This window comes from Eulemur rufifrons, chromosome 25 (assembly GCF_041146395.1).
Source record: "Eulemur rufifrons isolate Redbay chromosome 25, OSU_ERuf_1, whole genome shotgun sequence".
In the NCBI taxonomy this organism is placed as follows: domain Eukaryota; kingdom Metazoa; phylum Chordata; class Mammalia; order Primates; family Lemuridae; genus Eulemur; species Eulemur rufifrons.
The window spans coordinates 6,440,811-6,460,731 of record NC_091007.1 but is presented as its reverse complement, the minus strand read 5'-3'; the positions used below and the strand labels follow the sequence as shown (position 1 = coordinate 6,460,731).

Genomic DNA, 19,921 nt, shown 5'->3' with positions numbered 1-19,921 from the left:
TAGAGGATGCCTGTACTTTTTTTTAAAAAAAAAATGTAAGCTTTTCAACCCTTTATAACATCAGTTATGACTTGGCAAGACATGAACAATGTGTCTTGAATTGAAGGTGGTTTATGGATTGAATTTGAGTGTGGTCTCACAGCCCTTTCCCCAAATGCATACAAAATGTACACATCAAACTTAGACCTTAACTGGAAAATTTGGAGCTGCACATATATACATTCATGTTTTCAGAATGAGGATTTTATAAAAAGTGTTGTAAAATAAAAGATCTCTCTTCTCTGCAATGCCAAATATCTTGATATTCCAAATATAGACTAAAGCCATAATTATTGGTAACAAATCCTGGCGTTTCTCTTAAGAATTCAAAAATCTTATTGTGCTTTTGTACTCCTTCTTGTCATTAATCAGACTACGTTACTTGGTGAAATCTTTAACTTAATATTTGAGTTACTTCTAAAATCCTGCAGAGAATCATAATTCTAAGGAATAAGGCCAAAAAAACTGAAGCTTATCAGGTTGTTTGTTTTTTGAAAAGTATTTAAGTATATTAAAGATGTCCAATCAGCTTTCTTTGAAAAAATTATATCTTTCATAATAATATTCATTGGGCTTTAGAATCTACATAAACTAAATAGTTCACCAGCAAAGAAACACTGGGAGACTAGTGAACTGTACCCTTGGTCAAGAGAAGGGTATGACTTGTACTATTTCTTTTATTCTTTTCATGAGAAGAGTTTAGCCAGACTACAGAAGGGACAAAGAATATATCTGATAACAGGTATTCATCTAACATCAAGGAAGTAGGGAGGTTAATCTTAGAGACTTGGGCTTGGAAAGGATGATCGTGACAGTGGTACATCATAGCTGTCATGTTTCGTTAATTTAAAAAAAATTTAATTTACTTTAGAGCTGCTTTTAATTAGTGAAGGCTTAGTGCTCATGGAGGGAATTGGATTGATGGCCCTTAAGGATTCTCTTCTTTCCACCAGCAGAGCAGGTGCCACCTGCCAGCAGCCCAGGTATCCCAAGCCTCAGGCCCAGCCAGGGGGGAGCAGAGAGTTTTGTGTTTGGGCCTCCCAGCTGCTCCTGCAACAGGCCTTTTGCAGCAGAGCCCTGCGAGTCACCTCACACGTCTCAAACCTAGCATGTTTTTATATCCCATAGGACCCCCACTTCATGAGCAAGCCAGCCTTCCTTTCGGCTTTTCTATTGATGTGGTACAACCTCTGTAAAAAGTCAGAACGGTCCTCTCCTTAGCACAATGTTGGTTGGGTTTATCATGTGTCCCCAGCCCTCTTGCCCTTCTCTGTGACCTCATCTACTCCGATGGCTTCAATTACACCTGTATATATGTCGATAACCACTAAAGCTGTATCTTCAGTTTCACCTCTCTCTTGAGCGGCAGGCTTGGATTTATAGCAACCCACTCTGTGTCTCTACTTAGATGTCATTTTTCTTCATTGTACTGAGTGTTTACAAAGTGCCTGTTCTGTGCCCAGGACTGGACTAGATGCGTACTTATACCTCATCTCATATTATGCATATGTGCATGAAGCCAAATATTATTTCTAGTAGAAGAGTCAGAAGAAATTACTCAAAATAGGAAAAGAAACTCTAGGCTTTATATTCCATACTTAACAGAATGGTCACTGTGATCCTCTAGGAGTATGAATTATGACCATCTCGGCTCCCAAGATTATTTGAAGCAGCTTTTAAAAATAACTATTAAAATATAGTTTAAAAGGATGCAAAAATGATAAAAATATATATGGGAAAATTGGTATGAGAGCGTAATTATAATTGGACATTAAATTGATCTCAGAGTTTCCTGGCAGCCAGGGCAAAAAGGACAACATGAAATGCTTCATCTGTGATAAAAGGAAATATATGAGTTTATCTGGAGAATTCTTTCGCTAGCATTAAATTCCAGGAGGATTTTTAACACACCCACTTGTAAAGGGAAATTCTGTAACAAAATAACCATTTTTAAATGAAGGGTTGTGTAAGATTCATGAATTTTCTTGTGATCAATTCTTTGTGTGGTGAATGGAAATATACAAGATCGTCTCTACCAGTGCTTTCTCTGGCAATAGTTTTAGGAGTAATATGTTCGCATACATACTTTATAGAAGAAAACTTATATAACAAATCAAATAACATTTTTAAGTATAGGCTTGCAAAAAAACAGAGAAATGTTCACATGATGACCTTGTGTCATTTTGGCTTTTGGCCAAAGCTGAAGATATACCATTATATCGTAATGATTTTCCTGGGAATTGAAGCTAATAGAATCTAGAAGTATGCCATTTTAGAGGTCAATATTCTTGGTCTTATTGTGAGTAGTAAAGTGTTCATAGAGAATTTTGTAGATGCAAGAAGGAGAGACTACCCAGAAAGGGAGAAGTCTGTTTCACATCCCTCTCCGGGGTATCCACCAAATGATTTCTACCTAAAACTGCAAAATCAGTTTAAGATTCATGTTTTTATTCCATCGTTTATTTTAAAAATACTCAAGCTATCATCAAGTATTTTTGCTGTTTTTAATGTTGATTTTTATCAATGCATACATACCACCACCATTTTAAAACAATTTTTAAGATTGACATTTTTTCACAATTAAAATCTCGACTATCAAGATGCTTCTTATCATCAATGGCATTTCAGTTGGCCACATTTTCTTTCTTTGTTAGAGATTCCTAAAATGTGTCATCATCAATGGTTTCTTAAATTCAAATATTATAAAAAGTGGTAATTGTTTACTTCACAAATACTTCTTACAGTTTTAAAACACAAAAAACCCAGACCATATTCATTTAAAAAAAAAAAAATTCGATTCTGGCAACAGATAGAGGATTAATTCTCTGAAGTTTTTGACATGTAAAAGGAGATGGTAGGGTCTCTTTTATTGGAAAAGCAGAGAATTAACACCTTAACTGAATTCATATTGTAAGAAACCATAGGGCTGGATGGAAACAACATTGCAAATCTTATATTAAATATCATATAAATTTGTGTCTACCCAAAAGATCTTCAAGTTTATTAAATGTTCGAGTTCTGCAGGGCGCCATTTTCCCATCCAGTCCCTGGACCTCATACTTCCTTAAAAAGTTCTCTAGATAACATCGTGCCAAGACCACGGAGATGGCATTTTAATGTCAAAACAAAATAATGCAGCAGAAACCTATAGAAACAATGTTGCAGTGACAAAACGAAATGTCAGCGGAGGTCTATTGTAACATAATGTCAAAACAAAATGTCAGCCAAAATCCATGGAGACGCTATTATGATATCAAAATGAAACAATATCAGCGCCAGTCTATAGAGACATTACAATATGAGAAAAGACAAAACAAAATGATATCTGCAGAGGCCTGTGACTTCTGAGTCTTAATGTAGCTTCGTGTCAGGTGGTTGGCTTGTGGCGAACATGGATAATATTTCAGTATGCATTTTCTACATCTTTTCTTTTGCAACTCAAGACAAGAAATCCCAAAGTGATTCTTTAGTGTAAGTGCCTAGGTTAGAAAATTGCTGATATTTATAAGTCTGTGCCTATGCCTATTTTATATCAATATCTTTGTCAGTATCTCTCTAGATTTATTCTGGGCTTCTGATGCTACTGAACACATAATTAGTTCCATTTGGTCTTGGCTTAGTTTCCCTACACACCAGTACTTGGACATCAGTTGAAAGTATAAAATACAGGAAAGGCAGTGTTACAATCTGTTTGTGAAAGATCATGCTGAGTTTTAACAGATGCTTTGCTCCATTCTTTTCTCCTCTGTCCTCAGGTAGAAGCTGGCACTACCCCTTCCTTACTGAGCCTTCAGGCATCAAGGCTGGTTTTGAAATGTGCACCTGAATTCCTGTGACCTTTGGCCTTTCTACTCATGATTCAGTAGCACCTTGGCTGGGTAGTTACTCTGTTTTCTCAGCCATTTCTTATTAACTGAAAGATCCAAAATTCTGTATACAAACAGAAAAGCAAATCTTCATTAAAATCTGTAATCATGTTAAATTGGGAATTTTTCTCAAAAGAAAATTCAGTAGAGTGTCGACTTAAAGTGGGTATTATTTTGAGACAAATGAAAATATGTCTATTTTAGACATAGAGAAGTGAAAATTTTTCTATATAAATCAACTTGAAAAGGTCAAAAGGTTTTTATCCACATTTTAGTTTGTGCCTGGAATTCAATATTGATTTATTTTTGTTTTAGAAATTTGAAAATCTCTGAAATTGGGAGAGAAAAGGTCAAACTAGAGAAAAACAAATCTCTGCCATGAATACTTTGCCCACAGAAAGATTTATTTTTCTCGTTTTAATCAGCTACAATATAATTTTAAAATCATGTAGTAACAATACAATAAGGTCTCAATTCACTAGAAACCATGCAAACCCACAATTAGCCAATATGTTTGCAAATTGCCCTTTTAGGAGCCAGAGGTAGCTACCTATAAAAGTGCTGTTATTGGGAGCTTGTTGGAAAAATAGTGAGAAAGCAGAAGAGTTTTTGAGCAACATCCTGTAGTCAATAGAGTAAAATTCAGCTCAATTTCTTCCTTTTTTCTACTCAGAATACTCAGTGAGAACTAATGGTCATGAAAATCTCAAAAGTTTTTTTAAAAGCTAAATAATATGCATTAATTCCTTCTGTTCAAGATGGAAGAGATCTTTATTACTTTCTAGAAGGATTTTCTTTTTTTTTTTTTTTTTTTTGAGACAGAATCTCACTTTGTTGCCCAGGCTAGAATGAGTGCCGTGGCATCAGCCTAGCTCACAGCAACCTCAAACTCCTGGGCTCAAGCGATCCTCCTGCCTCAGCCTCCCGAGTAGCTGGGACTACAGGCATGTGCCACTATGCCCAGCTAATTTTTCTATATATATATTTTTAGTTGTCCATATAATTTCTTTCTATTTTTAGTAGAGACGGGGTCTCACTCTTGCTCAGGCTGGTCTCGAACTCCTGACCTCGAGCGATCCACCCGCCTCGGCCTCCCAGAGTGCTAGGATTACAGGCATGAGCCACCGCGCCCGGCCTAGGATTTTCAAACAGAAGGATTGAAACAAACAAAAAGAGCTTTTGGTAAACCTTTAGTTAATCAGATTACCAACTGGTTCTTCCAAGACTATGATTATTCTGGATCTTATATCAGGTTTAGTTTACTTGTATCAATTCACATGTCTTAGCCACAAAACTATGGTATCTTCTAGAAAGAATGGCATCAGCTTTGTATGTGGTGGGGATTTGCAGAAGCCTGGAATTGTGTTCTCAAAGCATACTTTTGTAGCTGTGGTAGGACCACACTGTGGGGAAAATTGTGAAATATTCTTTACACTGAGCACCAGTGGAATAATTTTAGGTGATGAGAATAGGAGCTTAGCCACTCTTTGGCAGGAAAATTAAGAGGGAAGCTTAGCAAATATTGAAACAGGATTGAAAATTACATGTCACAATCATCCCATTGAGCAGTGGGCATAAACTTGTATAATAAACATCTAAAACAGAACTGCATTTCATCACGTTAAAGAAAGGGAAACTATTTTGAGTAGAGTCCCAGAACATGTGCTTGGGAGAAAAAGTTTGCAGCACTTGGCTAAATCTTAAAAATAGTATTTATATTTGGAGCTTTGTAGACTATAAATTCAAGGCCTTAAAAATTTAGTCCCCAAGTTAACTAAATGTATTCTAAAAGAGTAACACTGAAATTATCCCTAAAGTTTGTTGGGGAATAGTGGACATAATCCTGTTGTGATAACCATCAGTTATTATCATTTTGGAATGTTTACATCCATGTCTTTGACATGCTTGAAAAACAATAATTTGAACATCCACAGACCAGTTTTAGTCTTGAAAAGATATTTGATCTATTTGAAAATAATTGAGAATTAAGAATAACACAAATGAGAAACTCCAGTTTTAACATAGAGAATAAAGGTATTTCTTCCTCTCCTGGAAAATCACTCCAAAACAACGAAAAGAATGAGAAACAGAAATATTAACTCTTTTTTTATGAACCTGGATGTATCTCTTTATTATAAGATGTGATAGGATGACATCGGAATGTCAAGAACCAAGTTTATGCACCCCAGGACAAAGACTTTTGTCCCCTAAAGAAACTGAATTGCCTGAGAAAAGGAACCCTCATATACTGACTTGAGAATTTCCAACGAAAAAAGTGTCTCTGTATTCAGCCTTCCTGTCCCCCATTCCATAAACCCCACGGAGGCACACAGTGACGAATCTGGTGTCTAGAGTTTCACTCTTAATATAAAAGGACAGGCAAGCATATCAAACATTTGAGGAAAGCCTTATTTATGGAAGACAGACTCCAAAACAACAAACTTATTTTTTTTAAAGAACCTGGAAGGAACATAAAATATAGGAAAGAAAAGAGAAAAATTTGAAAGAATTATAAAGTATATCCACTGTGAAATAAGGAAAGGTGTTGCAATCACCAAATATGAACAATTGAGAAAATAAGAATGAACTCTTGGAAAATAATAAATACAATATCAGTATTAAGATATACAACAGAAGGGTTGGTAGATAAGGTTAGGAAATTTCCCAAAAAATAAAACATGAGATTTAGGACAAAGCAGTATAGTGGGAAAGAAACTTAAACGTCATTCTGGGAGATCCAGTGTATAACTAATACAGTTTCTAGAAAAAGGGAACAGAGAGAATGGTGGAGAGATTATTAGAGAAATAACACAAGAAATTTTTCCAGAACTGAAAAACTTATGATTCTGGATTGATAATCATGCAGTGCCCAGCAACATCAGTTTTTAAAAGGGAACAGCATTGTGACGTTTTAGAGTACCATAAACAGAAGATCCTGTTTTTAACAAAAAGTATACGATAAAGTATTGGGAATCAGAATATCATCAAATTTCTACACAGCCACATTGTAAGCTAGAAGATGATGGAGCAACACCTTCAATTATTGAAGGGTAATGGGTTTTTCAGCACAATTCCATACCTAGCCCAACTGTCAATGAGTGATAATTGTAGAATAAAGTATTTTAATTTTTTACATAAAATATATAATTTATTATTTCTTAAGCATGTAAATACACAAAATATTTTACTGCTAACATACTCTCCTGTAGGAAGCTATAGAATGTATGCTCTAATATCACCCTCCAAACACACCCCAGGACTTCTGCTGTGCAGAGAACTAGGGAGCAATCAGTCCAGACTGGAGAATGTGGTAAGAGCTCTTGAGGTTAGAGGGCTCCTAGAAAAAAAAAATCATGATTGATCTTGTGGAAATTTATATTGAAAGGCTGTATAGTGTGGGGAAAAACTAGAGACAGGCTCTAAGAAAACTAAGCAAAAGAAAAATAAAGAATGTCATAGAAGAAAAAAATGCAACCCCCGTGCCCCACTCGAATTAGCAGTGAGCAATGTTTATATAAATAACATAAATACTGAAAAATCATTTTCAGCTAAGTTGTGCTGTAACTATTTTGGGAAGATGTAGAAGATGGGGATTGGGATCGCAGTGTAAGAGAGCTCACACTTCCCCTACCTTCACGGGAAGTCAACAGATGTGTTTGACATTAATGAATCAGGAGATAGCAGTGTAAACATATTATTCAGAAATACATAAATACCAAAGGAATTTGGTTAGATATGGATTATTAAATCCCTAGCTTTTGTTTGTGTCGTGGATTCATACTGATAATTTAGTAGTATCAAATATAGTATTAAAATGAAATTTTAAATATTATTAAAATTTAAAAATTTAGTATCATTTATCTGTTATCAAAATTTTATTTTCACCAACTAAATGAAAGAAAGTGAGCCCTGGAAGAATTCTTGGTGAGAGTGTCTCACAAACCAGGAATTGTAATTGACCCATACTGAGTATCTCAGGTTGAGTAAAACAGAAATATCCTAGGAAACAGCTAAACATCTTTAAAGTCTGTCATGGGATTGAGTGGTCAGCAAGAGGAGATGTGATGAAGCAGGAGATTCTTTGAAGCCTTCAGCATTTTAAAATATAAGTTATGTGCATGGAAGTGTTACTTTGAAAAAGTGTAATTTACAAAAGAATGATGCAAGCAATTTTATAGTATCAATAATTCCAAACCAATATGATCACACTGTTTTTCTCCTATAATAATTTAGCTAAACTTGAAATGAAAAGTTAAACTGACTGATGTTTCTATATCATTTATTCCATCTCTCTGGATAAATAATTTATAAGTTGGGAGATGGCTAAATTGTGAATAGTATAAAAGCCCAGAAATTTGTTAATTAATACTTAAGAAATTAATCAAGAGCATAAAATAAATAGAAGTAAAACAAATCAATAAAAATATTATAATGATCTTTAAAATGTTTAAAAACCAATAATCCAGGTACTTCATTCAGGTACATCCAATGGTTTTTGTTTTTAGAAAACTAATAAAGATATGTTTCACTACTTTTATTTTAGTTCTCAAAGATGTTTCAGAGTTAGCCGCTTATGAAACTTAAAGGTACTGTATCTCCCGTTACATTACTTTATATTTTGAGTTATTTCAGGAAAACCTATAGAATTTAGCCAGGATTTAGAATTATGACATGATTTAGAATTAATCACTACATTGCATTGGGATTTTTTTTCTTTAAAAAAAAAAAAAAAAACATAGCTTAGTTTTGTCTTTTGCAATTATGTTGTCATTAAAGACAGAGAATGCAAAAACAAAGAAAATGTTAGCCTTGGATTCTGTGTAATCATTTCATGATTAAAGAATTAAAATAATGGTTCTATAATTAGTTCCTATGCTTGTATGATAAAACCTCTCTAATATGGAAAAGAACATGATAATCATTTTATTTTGCCATCAAAACCCATCAGGTTTTGTCATTTAATTTCCCTTCCTTTTTTTATTTCAAATTTTTAAAATGTATTCCTGATTTTCACTCTTATTTTAGTTTGTCAAGAGTTTTGCCTATAACACTGAATCCCATTTGCTTTCTCTTTAGACACTTAAATGTATATTTTAGTTTGAGGCACAGATTTTAACTGTGGGTCACAACTGGCTAATCTTTGTATCCCCAGCGGTTTTCTTGAATGAAAACTATGATCCATAAACTGTCTTCAACTCCCTAACCCATTAGAATGGCTGACATATCCTTGCGTTTATTAGAGAATTCAAGGAGATCACACGATCTATGAAAAATACGTGCACTGTGGGTGTTAACCCCAGGTTGTAACCGCTTCTTACATTGTGCAAAGAAAAATGACATATGTGGTTTCTTATAGGCAATAACATTTTAGTTTCTAAAAATGCCTTGAAATTCCTAGGTATACCTGGAAAACATTCTCTGTCCTCTTCTTGCTTCAAGCTATGCAGGGTTGCCTGCCAGGGAGTCGGGAGCCACGAGAGGCACAGAACTCTGCCTCTGCCCTTTGCCCTGTCCCTCCCAGGGACCGGAGGAGGACCAGTCTGGTCCCTTCTGCCCTCTCTGAAGTTTTGGGCTCTAGCACACAGTTTCACAATATTCGCAGGTCGTGTGTTTAAAAAGTTTTATTAGACCATGTTTCCTTAAACAAAAACTTCAATAATTAGCTTGCCATTGATAATTTTTAAAACTTTGCTAAATAATACTACTTTTGTGCTGACTTTTAAGCAAGTACCTCCTTGGAGGTCTGACTGCAGGAGATTTAGCAATCCGTTTTAGGAGAAACCAGCTTGGATTATTTCTGCAACACTTGTCAGGAACAGCTACCTGGGGCTTTTTTGTGTATATTTATTGTTGGGTCTTGAAATTCTGTATGTCTGTGCACGTGTGTGTCCTCTGTAGCTGGAGGAATTCCCTTCGCAAAGTAAAACTAAAAATTTTTCTCACTCCTGCCTGGGACCGGCGACAAGCTAATAAGGAAGAGTGATGATAGTAATAAAATGAGGGGCGAGGGGTGCATTCCTGAGATTTTGTTGCTTATAAAGTGATAGGCCTGTTTGTTACCCAATGACCACAGAGGGACCCGGAGTAAGATCACGTCCTGAGGCCTTCTGATGGAGAGGTGACCTCCCTGTGATCCATAAAGCACCCAGAGAACTGGAACTATCACATCAGAAGCGAATGCAGGATTAACAGCTTGGGCGACCACCTTTTTAACCCAGAGAACGTAGCTGTATGTTTTTAATTTGTTATGATTTATGACGCTGAAATTGGTGTAAAATGGACAACAAATCATGGGTGTCAGATTCTGGAAATGAATTTTATCAGCTGAGTAGAGTGAGTGCCTTTGGGATTTGCATAAGTTTCTCATCATTCTTTTTATATTACAGATGATGAGTAAAACTGTGAAAATAAACTGAAAATGACATGATATTTCCTAAATAGCTAATTTCACATGTACACATAGACACATAAATAGAGCCACTTAGCCTTAGACTTTCTCTGCCGTTCAAGGTGGTTTGTACAGAACCACAGAAATATTTATCTAAAAACCTCAAAGTCAACACAGAGATAGTTTTTTCCATATCATAAATGTCTGCAAATGTCTTTAGAAAAAGACAAACATTATAACACAATATTTACCAACTATCATTTTTTTTTCAATGTTCAAATTCGGAAGAGTGGATTTGGACTTACAGACCAGTATAGAAGTGTTAAGATTGCAGAAAGAGCTCTCCCCAAATTTCAAATAGTATAAATACCTTTCAGCATCACCAAAAAAGCTGCCCTTGTTAGAAACTACCTTTGCATGCATAATTAATTTGGGCTCCACGTTCCTACTTCACAACCAGAAGAGAAATTGAATTCAGGTGTTGGGTGAACATATGGAAGATGTACTGCGAATTGATGACCTGAGGTTTGAGTGTAAAACCCCCAGATACTTGCTGATAAAACTTAATGAAGCTTGCGCAGAGGAGCTATTTTTATTTGTAGTTTGGTAATTGATACATTTCTTGGTTTAACCCTCCCGTCCTCCCCCCATTCCTCATAAATCTTCCAGCCTAAAAGTTACAGCCAGAGTGGAAAGCCCCAGTCTTAGCAAGCTTGGTCTAATGCCTACCTAATTTGGAAGTTCAGAGTTTGCTTTTCTATGGCATTTTAGTCTATTCCTTCCTTTCTCTTTGAATTTAGCACTGTATGCATCTTCACCTGTACAGGTGATCGCGGTTAACAGGAGGCAAACCGTATGCTTTGAACAGGCATGATGGGAGGAAGTGTTCCTTTCCTCTAAGAGAGGCAAAAGCTTTCACAGAGGTCTGACGCCACTTTATTCTTTCTTAAGAAAGCAAAGATGGGGGCACAATAGAGCTTGTCATTAAAATCTAGGCAACAAATTCATTGCCATTTGAAGATTTTTCTCCCCAAGAACAAAAAAAAAACACCTTCAAAGAACAGGAACCCGCCACATGTACCCTGACCATGTCTTTCTGCTTCACTGTTTATACTTCGATTTTTACCAAGAATGCTTCTGATTTGAGTGCCAGGAGGGGAAAAAAAAAAACAAACGACAAGCCGTTCCATTTTAACATACAGGGTGTAATGGGTTTAATGAGGAACCTGTGTTTGCTCACTAATTTACAGCAATTAAGAACTCCGTTCTGACCACTGTAGATTAGAACTATTTATCTGCAGATCAGGAATATTTTATGGAATTGCTAATCAGGGTAGAAAAAGAGCTAAGTGGGAAGAAGGTTGTTTACCTGTACTGTCTCGAACAGTGGCAGTTCCTGGTAGTTGTGCATCCTAGGATCCTGCTTATTTATTTATTTTTTATTTCAGCATATTATGGGGGTACAAATGTTTAGGCTACACATATTGCCTTTGCCCCGCCCAAGTCAGAGCTTCAAGCGTGTCCATCCCCTGAGACAGTGCACACCACAACCATTAGGTGTGAATGTACCCATCCCCTCCTCCCCCTCCCACCTGCCCGACAGCTTATGAATGTTACTACTATAGGTGAGGATCCTATTTCAGTTCAGTGACATTTCTCCCCCCCCCAAAGGCTTTAGTCATCCCTGTTCAGGAACTTGTTTGTATCCACTTTATCATGCTGACAATCTGTCTGTTTTGAAAGGATTACAACTCTGTACACCCGTGCATGACATCACAGTAAGACATTGCTTAATGATCTGAGACGCGGGTGGTCATTGCCGGCTGCCTGTTACTAAGGCTGCGTGACAGGTCTGCCCTACATCTGTTTCTCCTGGAGTTACTTTGCGCCCACGCCAGTCCTCGTGTCTACTTTAAGTGGCCTCCATGAAATAGCTGGATTTTTGACTCGCCATTGCTGCAAATAAAGGGACTAACGGCTTTTCCTTTCCCAAGAGGCAAGAAGAAATTAGTAATTGGGCAAAGAAAGAAAAAGTGCTCTAAATTTTCTCCACTGAAAATGAAATAGTATTCTTGGAGGGTGGGCTTTTTACATGATGGACTGGATCTTTTAGCCCTTCCATTTGTGCAGCTATGAAGGAAGTCAGTAAAGAGATAAATTTTCCCTAAATAAGGGGAGTGAAATATGGAAGCCCCTGTGAAGGTTGAGTCATTACCTAAGGACTTCATCAAGCCTTGAAAAAGGGTTCTAGAAGATCTGTAAGTGTCAATGGATTGAGTCTTGGAAGCTTTAACCTACTATCTTAAGTGTGCTGGGATGCAGACCATAATGATGTTTCAGAAGTCACAGGACTTTGAACGCCAGCAGGTGGAGGGAAATAAAGAGTTCCTTAAGCAGAGAAGTTGGCAGTTAGCAGAACTCTAGCGTGTTTTTGCACCTGTGGTGTGTGCATGGGATACCTGTTGGAGTGATAGAAATATATCCATAGGAAAAAACTTTTTTGAGTGTGATATTGCTATTATTTCCAGGATCTCAGATATAATTTAGAGATGGACTTTTGTGAATTTTTTTTTTAATTGGGAAAAAGAATAACGTCCCTTTTGCATCCCTAGTAATTAGATGCCAAGTACAGGTGTAAAATTCACTAGCATTTGGAATAGAATTTTGTACTTAGACCAAAAAATAAATGGTTAGGATTGAGAAATATACAGCAAAAATGAAATGGCTAAAGATATAAGCTGATACCATTAACAAAAATCTTTACTATACGCCTATTCTTTTGTAAATTGGGAATTTGAAGGGCATCTGTTAAGTCCTTGACCTCTGGCAAACTAAATAGATCACATTTTAACCAGGGCTGTCTTTTTGTGACTTGTGTGTTTAACCGAGATCCCAGCAGGTCACCAGTCTTTGCCAGGAAAAGAAACTAGGAATGAGCCCTTAAGTTCGGTTTTACCGAATCCCTTGGTTGGCAGGTGTATTTTCACCACGCTCCAGGAAAGCACCCACATTCAGCCTTGGCCGCATGAGGCTGTGCTCAGAGATCACAGAGCACAAGCAGCGTGTTTTAGGTACAGCAACAGAGAGGTTGACAAAAGGATTCACCGTAAGCAATTGGATAGATTTCCAAGGGGCATTCTTGACTATATACTGGTGTTTCAGTGGGAAGAACGTGTGATTGGTTTCACGTATTAAGATCTGGCAGTGAGCATTTTTCAGTTACATCTTCTGCAACAGTATTTACGTTGTGCAATTTTTTTCAGAGACCAGAACTTTGCAGTAACTAACCCTATGAATGATAGTGGTAAAACTCACTTGTAAAATGCAGTGCCTTTATTTTATGACATTCTTCTAACCAATGTGTTTTTGCAACAGGCAATATTTTATTTGGTTCCATTTGTGGGCAGGGCCTATGTGCTTTAAGGCTGCCTTATTTCATTGAGTTTAAAAAGTATGTAGAGCCCCCATGACACTGTTTAAGGTGATGTGGGTTCTAAGGAGGAAGGTTTAGGGAGTTAGTCTATGCCTATGAAGTTGTTGCATAACAAACCACCTAAAAACACAGTGGCATCAAATAACAAACATCTGGTTTCTTGCTCACACATTTGTAGACAGGCAGGGGATTGGCTGATCTAGGCTGGGCTCTGTTGGGCTTGACTTTAAGCTGCAGGTTGGGTCCACATCTACTCCACATGTCTCTTCAACTGCAGGCACATTCTTGTCATGGTAGAAGTCAGGAACACAGGAGAGCACACCCACCATGCAGTGACATTTCAAGCTCCTTTTGCATCACATCCAGTGATGTCCTGTTGGCCAGAGCAAGTTGCATGGCCAAGGCCAACATCAATGGGGTATTACAATAGTTTCCACTTGCTGCATAACAACTTAACACAAACTCCGCAGCTTAAAACAACACACAGTTATGATCTCACAGTTTCTGTGGGTCTGGAGTCCAGGCATGGCTTAGCGGAGTCCTCAGCTCAGGGTTTCCTGAAGATGCAATCAAGGTGTCAGCTGGGCTGGGGTCTCTCGTGGAGGCTCCACTAGAGAAGGATCAGTTTCCCGCCTCTCACCGTTGTTGGCAGCATTCTGTTCCATGCAGCTGTGGGATTCAGGGCACCTTGGTGCTTCAAAACCAGCAAGGGAGAGACAGAAACAGGCAAGATGGACAGGACACCATGTCCTTATCTAATGACATCAATGTAATCACATACATTGCACGACTGTTTCCACGTTTCATTGGTTAGAAGCAAGGGTGGGTACTGTCCTCACTTAAGGGTGGGGGATTGCAAAAGGTTTGGACACCAGAAGGCCACCTTCAGTCTATTCATCACACATAGTTGCTGAACAGTGTACTGTGTCACAGGCAGGTGACATACAAGATATATGAGTGTGTCAAATGGCTGTGATGAAGGCACAAACTTAAAACAGAAAACCCCATCCAAATGCAAGTTCTGGAAAATACCGTAAGACAGTATTTGGGACAAGGGACAGTTAGAGACAGATTTAAAGGAAGAGATGAACATGGGCTGGAGTAGTTAGGAAAGGCTTCAAGAAAGTGGAATTTGATTTCTCGGACTGACTTGTAGAATTTGGAAAAATGGACAGAAAAGAGGAATGTATTAAAGAAAGAAAAATATGAGCAAATTTATCTCCCTTCCCTCTTTGGCTGCGTCCCTTCTGCCAGAGTTTATGATCATCTCCCCCTTCTGAGCAACGCGGAGAGCCTGCCACAACTCATCTCCTGCCTTCTGCCCACCTTTTTTCCTTCCTTCATTTTTTCCTTCCTTCCAGGGGGAGGATAGCGTGTACCAAGATGGTACCTCCTTATTTAAAAAAAATGAGTGATTAATTTTCCCTTCCATTGAATTCTGGATCTTAAAGCTAATCTCTTCCAGGTTTCCAGATTTCTTTTGCATAATTAAAAATGCAAATCTTCAAGTATTTTTAATCCATAAAGAATTAATCAGTCACATCACAAACGCCTCTCTCTGTCTCTCTCTCTCTCTCTCTCTCAGCATACGCCGCGCCTCGGAAAAGATAGGTCAGACCTCAGGCCTGCGAGGAAGTATATCTAGGTTGAGATCGGAAGAAGCAGACAATTTAGGAGAGGGAAGACGCTATGAACGATGCCCGGTTGTCAATCTGTTGAAATTTGTTTCTTGGGCCTGTGATGAGGGGACCACTGGCCTGATCTTGGTGTGAAATCTGAAAGTAAACGGCCTTGAGAAGTGACATATAAAATAGGCAGCGTCTGCCGAACACGAAGTAGAGGTTGCAAGCTAGCCACCAACAGACCTATTTTGCTTGGCTTACCTAGAATTTAAAAAGTACAACGAGTTAACATTTCAAATTTGGGGGGAAAAACTGTATTTCTGATTTCCCTTAAAAAGAAAAAAATGGAAGGCAGTCCAACGATCTACTGTGCCTCCCCCACTCGACCAAGTCTGTTCAACCCCATTTGTCACAGAATGTACATAGGTGCTTCTACAGCAGGGGGGTCTCCTTTGTTCTTTAGTTAATTGCCACGTAAACACTGGGATTTGCCCAACTATGAAGCCTGCGTGCATCGTCTTCAACATGTTGTCCGTACCTCTGCAGTACTTTCTGAATAAACTGTTATACAGACAGATTGCTGGGCCCTGCACTAGACGGACTGAATCAGAATATCTCAGGGTGAGCCTTGGCAATCAGCATTACTTTAACAAGCCCTCTAGGTGGTACACACCGTGTGTAGAGGTGAGAACCACTGTTGGAAAGTTCCTGTTCTCTCTCGCTGTACCTTGGGAGGTGGCGGGATTTGCATGCTTACGGGGCACAGGTGCAAGACAGGCCCCAGTGCTTACCTGGAGCAAATAGGCTCATTGCTGCCTTGTGCATGAATGAGTATTTTCAGCTACGTTTAGGAGGCACATGGCGGTATCCAATCTGAAGGTTTGGAACCTTTGCGCACACACCGTGCATTCTACCTGTGACAGGAAAGGGTACAGTCCCCAGGGCAATTAAGGATGGGAAAGATCTGAGTTCCCTATAGTCCAGGGTCACGTTGTTCTGGGCACCCTGGGTTAGGAATCCCTGTAGCGTGTGATCCGGGGTACCCTTCCTTACTCTGTGACAACACCCCCAGATCATCACTGAACCCAAAGCAACCCTCTTCATTTAGTTAAAACATGAAAGAAAGTTCTAGTTGGGCTGCAAAAACCGATGTGTAAGGAGAGGCTAAGTGTTCATATTGGACTAACACTGTCTTATGTTTGTGTGGATTTTTTTCTTCTTTTTACACAAAAAGCGCCTCTGCCATTCCTCTCACCCTCCCTACACCCTGTGTAGATCCCACTCTTGCAGGTTTTCTGTAAGTCAGATTTGCTGACTACTCATTAAGAGTCTTGTTGTCTCACTCATCCATCTGATCAACTTAGGGGGTGTTTTTAGTATATTCCTCAGCAAAATAAATAAATAAATAAATAATGAGCAGCTTTAAGTTGGCAGTATGTAAGCTGATTGGGACGTGCAGGGATTAGTCACGATTGCTAATGAATATTTAAAATTTCCTTTAGCTTTCTTGGCAGAAGAGCTAACCAAGAACTTTATAAGTCTCAGTTTGAATTATTGGCTCGTTACGGATGGGCCTGAGAAACAGAACTGAGCAGTTGCAATGGTTTCATCTCCTGCAGCCAGGACTTGACCTTCAGACTGCCAACTGTTGTTCCCCAAGGCCGCTTGCAGTCTTTGGGAAGGCGTCATCAATCATGCAAACCCTGGCAGCCCGTTTTCCAACTTCAACCATTAAGGTGGCTTTGCTCGTGTTGGACAAGTCGGGCAGCTTTCTCTAGAGCACTGGGAAAAAGAGAACAAAGGAAAAGATGGTAAACAGTTGTCTTCGCTCGCTGCCCAGATTTGGAAATACAGGCAGAAGTGACTTCCACCACTTGTCTTTTACTGTGGACAACCTCGAGGGCACCAGAATTTAAAATGATGGACACTGGGTCAACTTCCTTTGTTGAGAGAATGGACTTTCAGTTAATCAGAAATAGTAGGAGGTCAGTTTTCATCAGTGGTTTGGATTTCATGAACCTAATAATCATGGGCTTAAAACTCTCTTATGCTGCAAATAACAGAGAAGTATTAGGGCTGTCCAGAAAGTATCCAGCCATTGTTAATACGACGAGAACAGTTACATGGCTGGACACTTTCCACACAGCCCTCGTACTTCTGATTAGACTTATAAAACACTTTGTCAGTCAAGTCTGCTGCAATCTTCGCATTAAAAGCTCTGAAGTATGCCAGGAATAAAAACACAGCTGGAAACACGGCAATGACCATGGAGTTCACGATCGCTCACCTTCTATCTCTCTGTTATGAACTGAACCATCTTCTGCCTACACCGTCATGATTTCGCATAGAGCGTAAGTGAGGAGCTTTGTAGATCCGACATTATGGGCGGCCGTGGCTGGAAATGTATGTGTTGGAACAATATAAGACGCTGTGTGTATATTTTTGAAAGCCAGTGGCAACAAGCTGCCCACCTCAAAAGGGTGGAGGGGAGTTTTGAAGCTGTACCCAACGTTGTTGGGCAGCACATTTTACAGACACCTGTTCGCCTTTAATGTTCACAGGCTGATCAATCCAAAAGATTTGTCAGAAGAAAAACAAAGAGGAGGGCAAGCTTTCATGGACTGAGAAAATGATCAAATTGAATGTATTGCTATCCCAGAAGCTCTAGTGAAATTGATGGAAACCTGAAGGTGACAGGGACCCCTCCCAATAGATTAAATAATGAAAGACTATCCCTTATGCTTAGAAGATGCTAATCTTATGGTCCCATATGTGAATATTTTCAGTCGGAAATGTCGAAACCTTTGGAATTCTTCATAATATGTGGAATTGTATGCAGACGTACGTCTGCATGAGGGTTTTATGCACTCTACTCTGGTAGAATTTCTCTTTCCAAGCTACCTCTCCCAAATGACGTCACCCAGGAGGGGTGCAGCGGACAGAACTCAGGTACCCTGAGTAACCATGGCAACGTGCTTTCCAGGAAGAGACCTGGTTTTCCTTAATAGCTTTACAGCTTCCCGTTCTGCTAGCAGCTTGGAGGGTATATATGAGAAATACGAAGACGTGGTCCTTGTCCACATGGTTCTTGTGCCCAAGTGTGGTTGGGGAGACAGTATGTGCCTGATGGGCGTGAAGGGCTTTTCTGATAGGATGCAATGTGGTGCTTTAGCGAATGGAATAGACCAGAAGTGCTCTGGGATTTAAGATGGATTTAATTTTGGTCATCCATGTCTATGACTCTCGCAAAGATAGTGTTTTTAAAATTTGTGTAATTTTTACAAAGGAGGAACTTCAGAGTCTGACACATGTTTTCCTAAGTGATAGCATGGCATAGTGAGGGTTGGAGTAGGACGTTAAGCAAGCCACTTCTGTGAATGTCAGTTTCTACGTTCTTAAATGTGTATGACATACTGCCTTCTGCACTTTCCTTATAAGCTCTCTGTGAGTATAAAACAAAATTCAGTGCTATACATAAAGAAGGCAATGCCATTAACTGACTGGTTAAATCAAACTATCACCTGAACTTATTTTAAAAATGCTTCTTGTTTATGCTGTGAGAGTCACGTTTTGTTTATAGACCTCTGATGACTCATATTAGGAACTTCATGTAATGGCGATATGAAAATAATCACATTTGTGAGGCTGTGTGTTATGGTGTCATCTCACTTGTTTATTACAACTATGGTATTTAGAGTCAAATTATTATCTCCACTTCATATATAAAGAAACTGCAGCTCAGAAGCGTTAAGTGCCTTAATCTAAGAAAGTGGAAGAGCTAGGACTGGACCCTGGTATTTCTGACTTTCCAGGAAAACGTCCCTGCCAACACCTTGCCAGATTCCAGAAAGGAGATGAGGCTTTTAAAGAACAGTGTGAAAAAAGGAATATCTAAAAATACTGCTCACCCTCTTGAATATCTGAAAAAACTTCAGTAAGCCTTAATCCAAAGAACACAATGAAAACATACTGGAAATGCCCAGATACTCTTTTAAAAATTCACTTTCTTGTAAATATCATCATTTCATAGCAAGTTGCCGTTTTTTTGCTAGCAACTGCGGTTCCTGGATAATATTTCTGAAGGGTGTTCACTGTTGCCCCTTCTCTGTTTTAGTAACAGATCAACTCCTAGCAACCATGATCGGATACAGCGTCTGCGGCAAGAATTCCAGCAAGCGAAGCAGGATGAAGACGTAGAAGATCGCCGACGTACCTACAGCTTTGAACAACCCTGGGTAAGTACGGGGTTCTTGGGCACAATGAACTGCCCTACGGCTTCCCTGTAGTGATGGCCATTAAGCTATGATCTCAGTCCTCTCTGAAATGAGACAAGATGGAACCAAATTCCTTTGACCTTTAACATTTTGACCTTTCTCTCATTTCCGTCTGAGTTCCATCATTGCTAATTTCATTTTATATCTTGTTCCACCATCTGTCCATTGCATCATAATTGGTCTCATCAGTCTTATGATAAGATATGGCAAAAGTATTCTTCCTCCCAACTGTGCATTTATTTAAGTTTAGTAAATATGCTTCTATAGATATTTCTTTCACGGAATCAGAGCCCAAATAA

General features: G+C 38.6%; 1 protein-coding gene across 13 annotated transcripts in view; it reads left to right on the top strand.

The window, feature by feature from the left end:
* The window catches only part of PARD3 (par-3 family cell polarity regulator), a 565,900-nt gene that overhangs the window by 527,895 nt on the left and 18,084 nt on the right, over window positions 1-19,921 (top strand). For all 13 annotated transcript variants that reach the window (XM_069458878.1, XM_069458879.1, XM_069458877.1 and 10 more), the window contains one exon: window positions 19,463-19,583. In XM_069458878.1, the coding sequence (XP_069314979.1) occupies window positions 19,463-19,583 (121 nt within the window). The remainder of the gene's footprint in view (window positions 1-19,462; window positions 19,584-19,921) is intronic.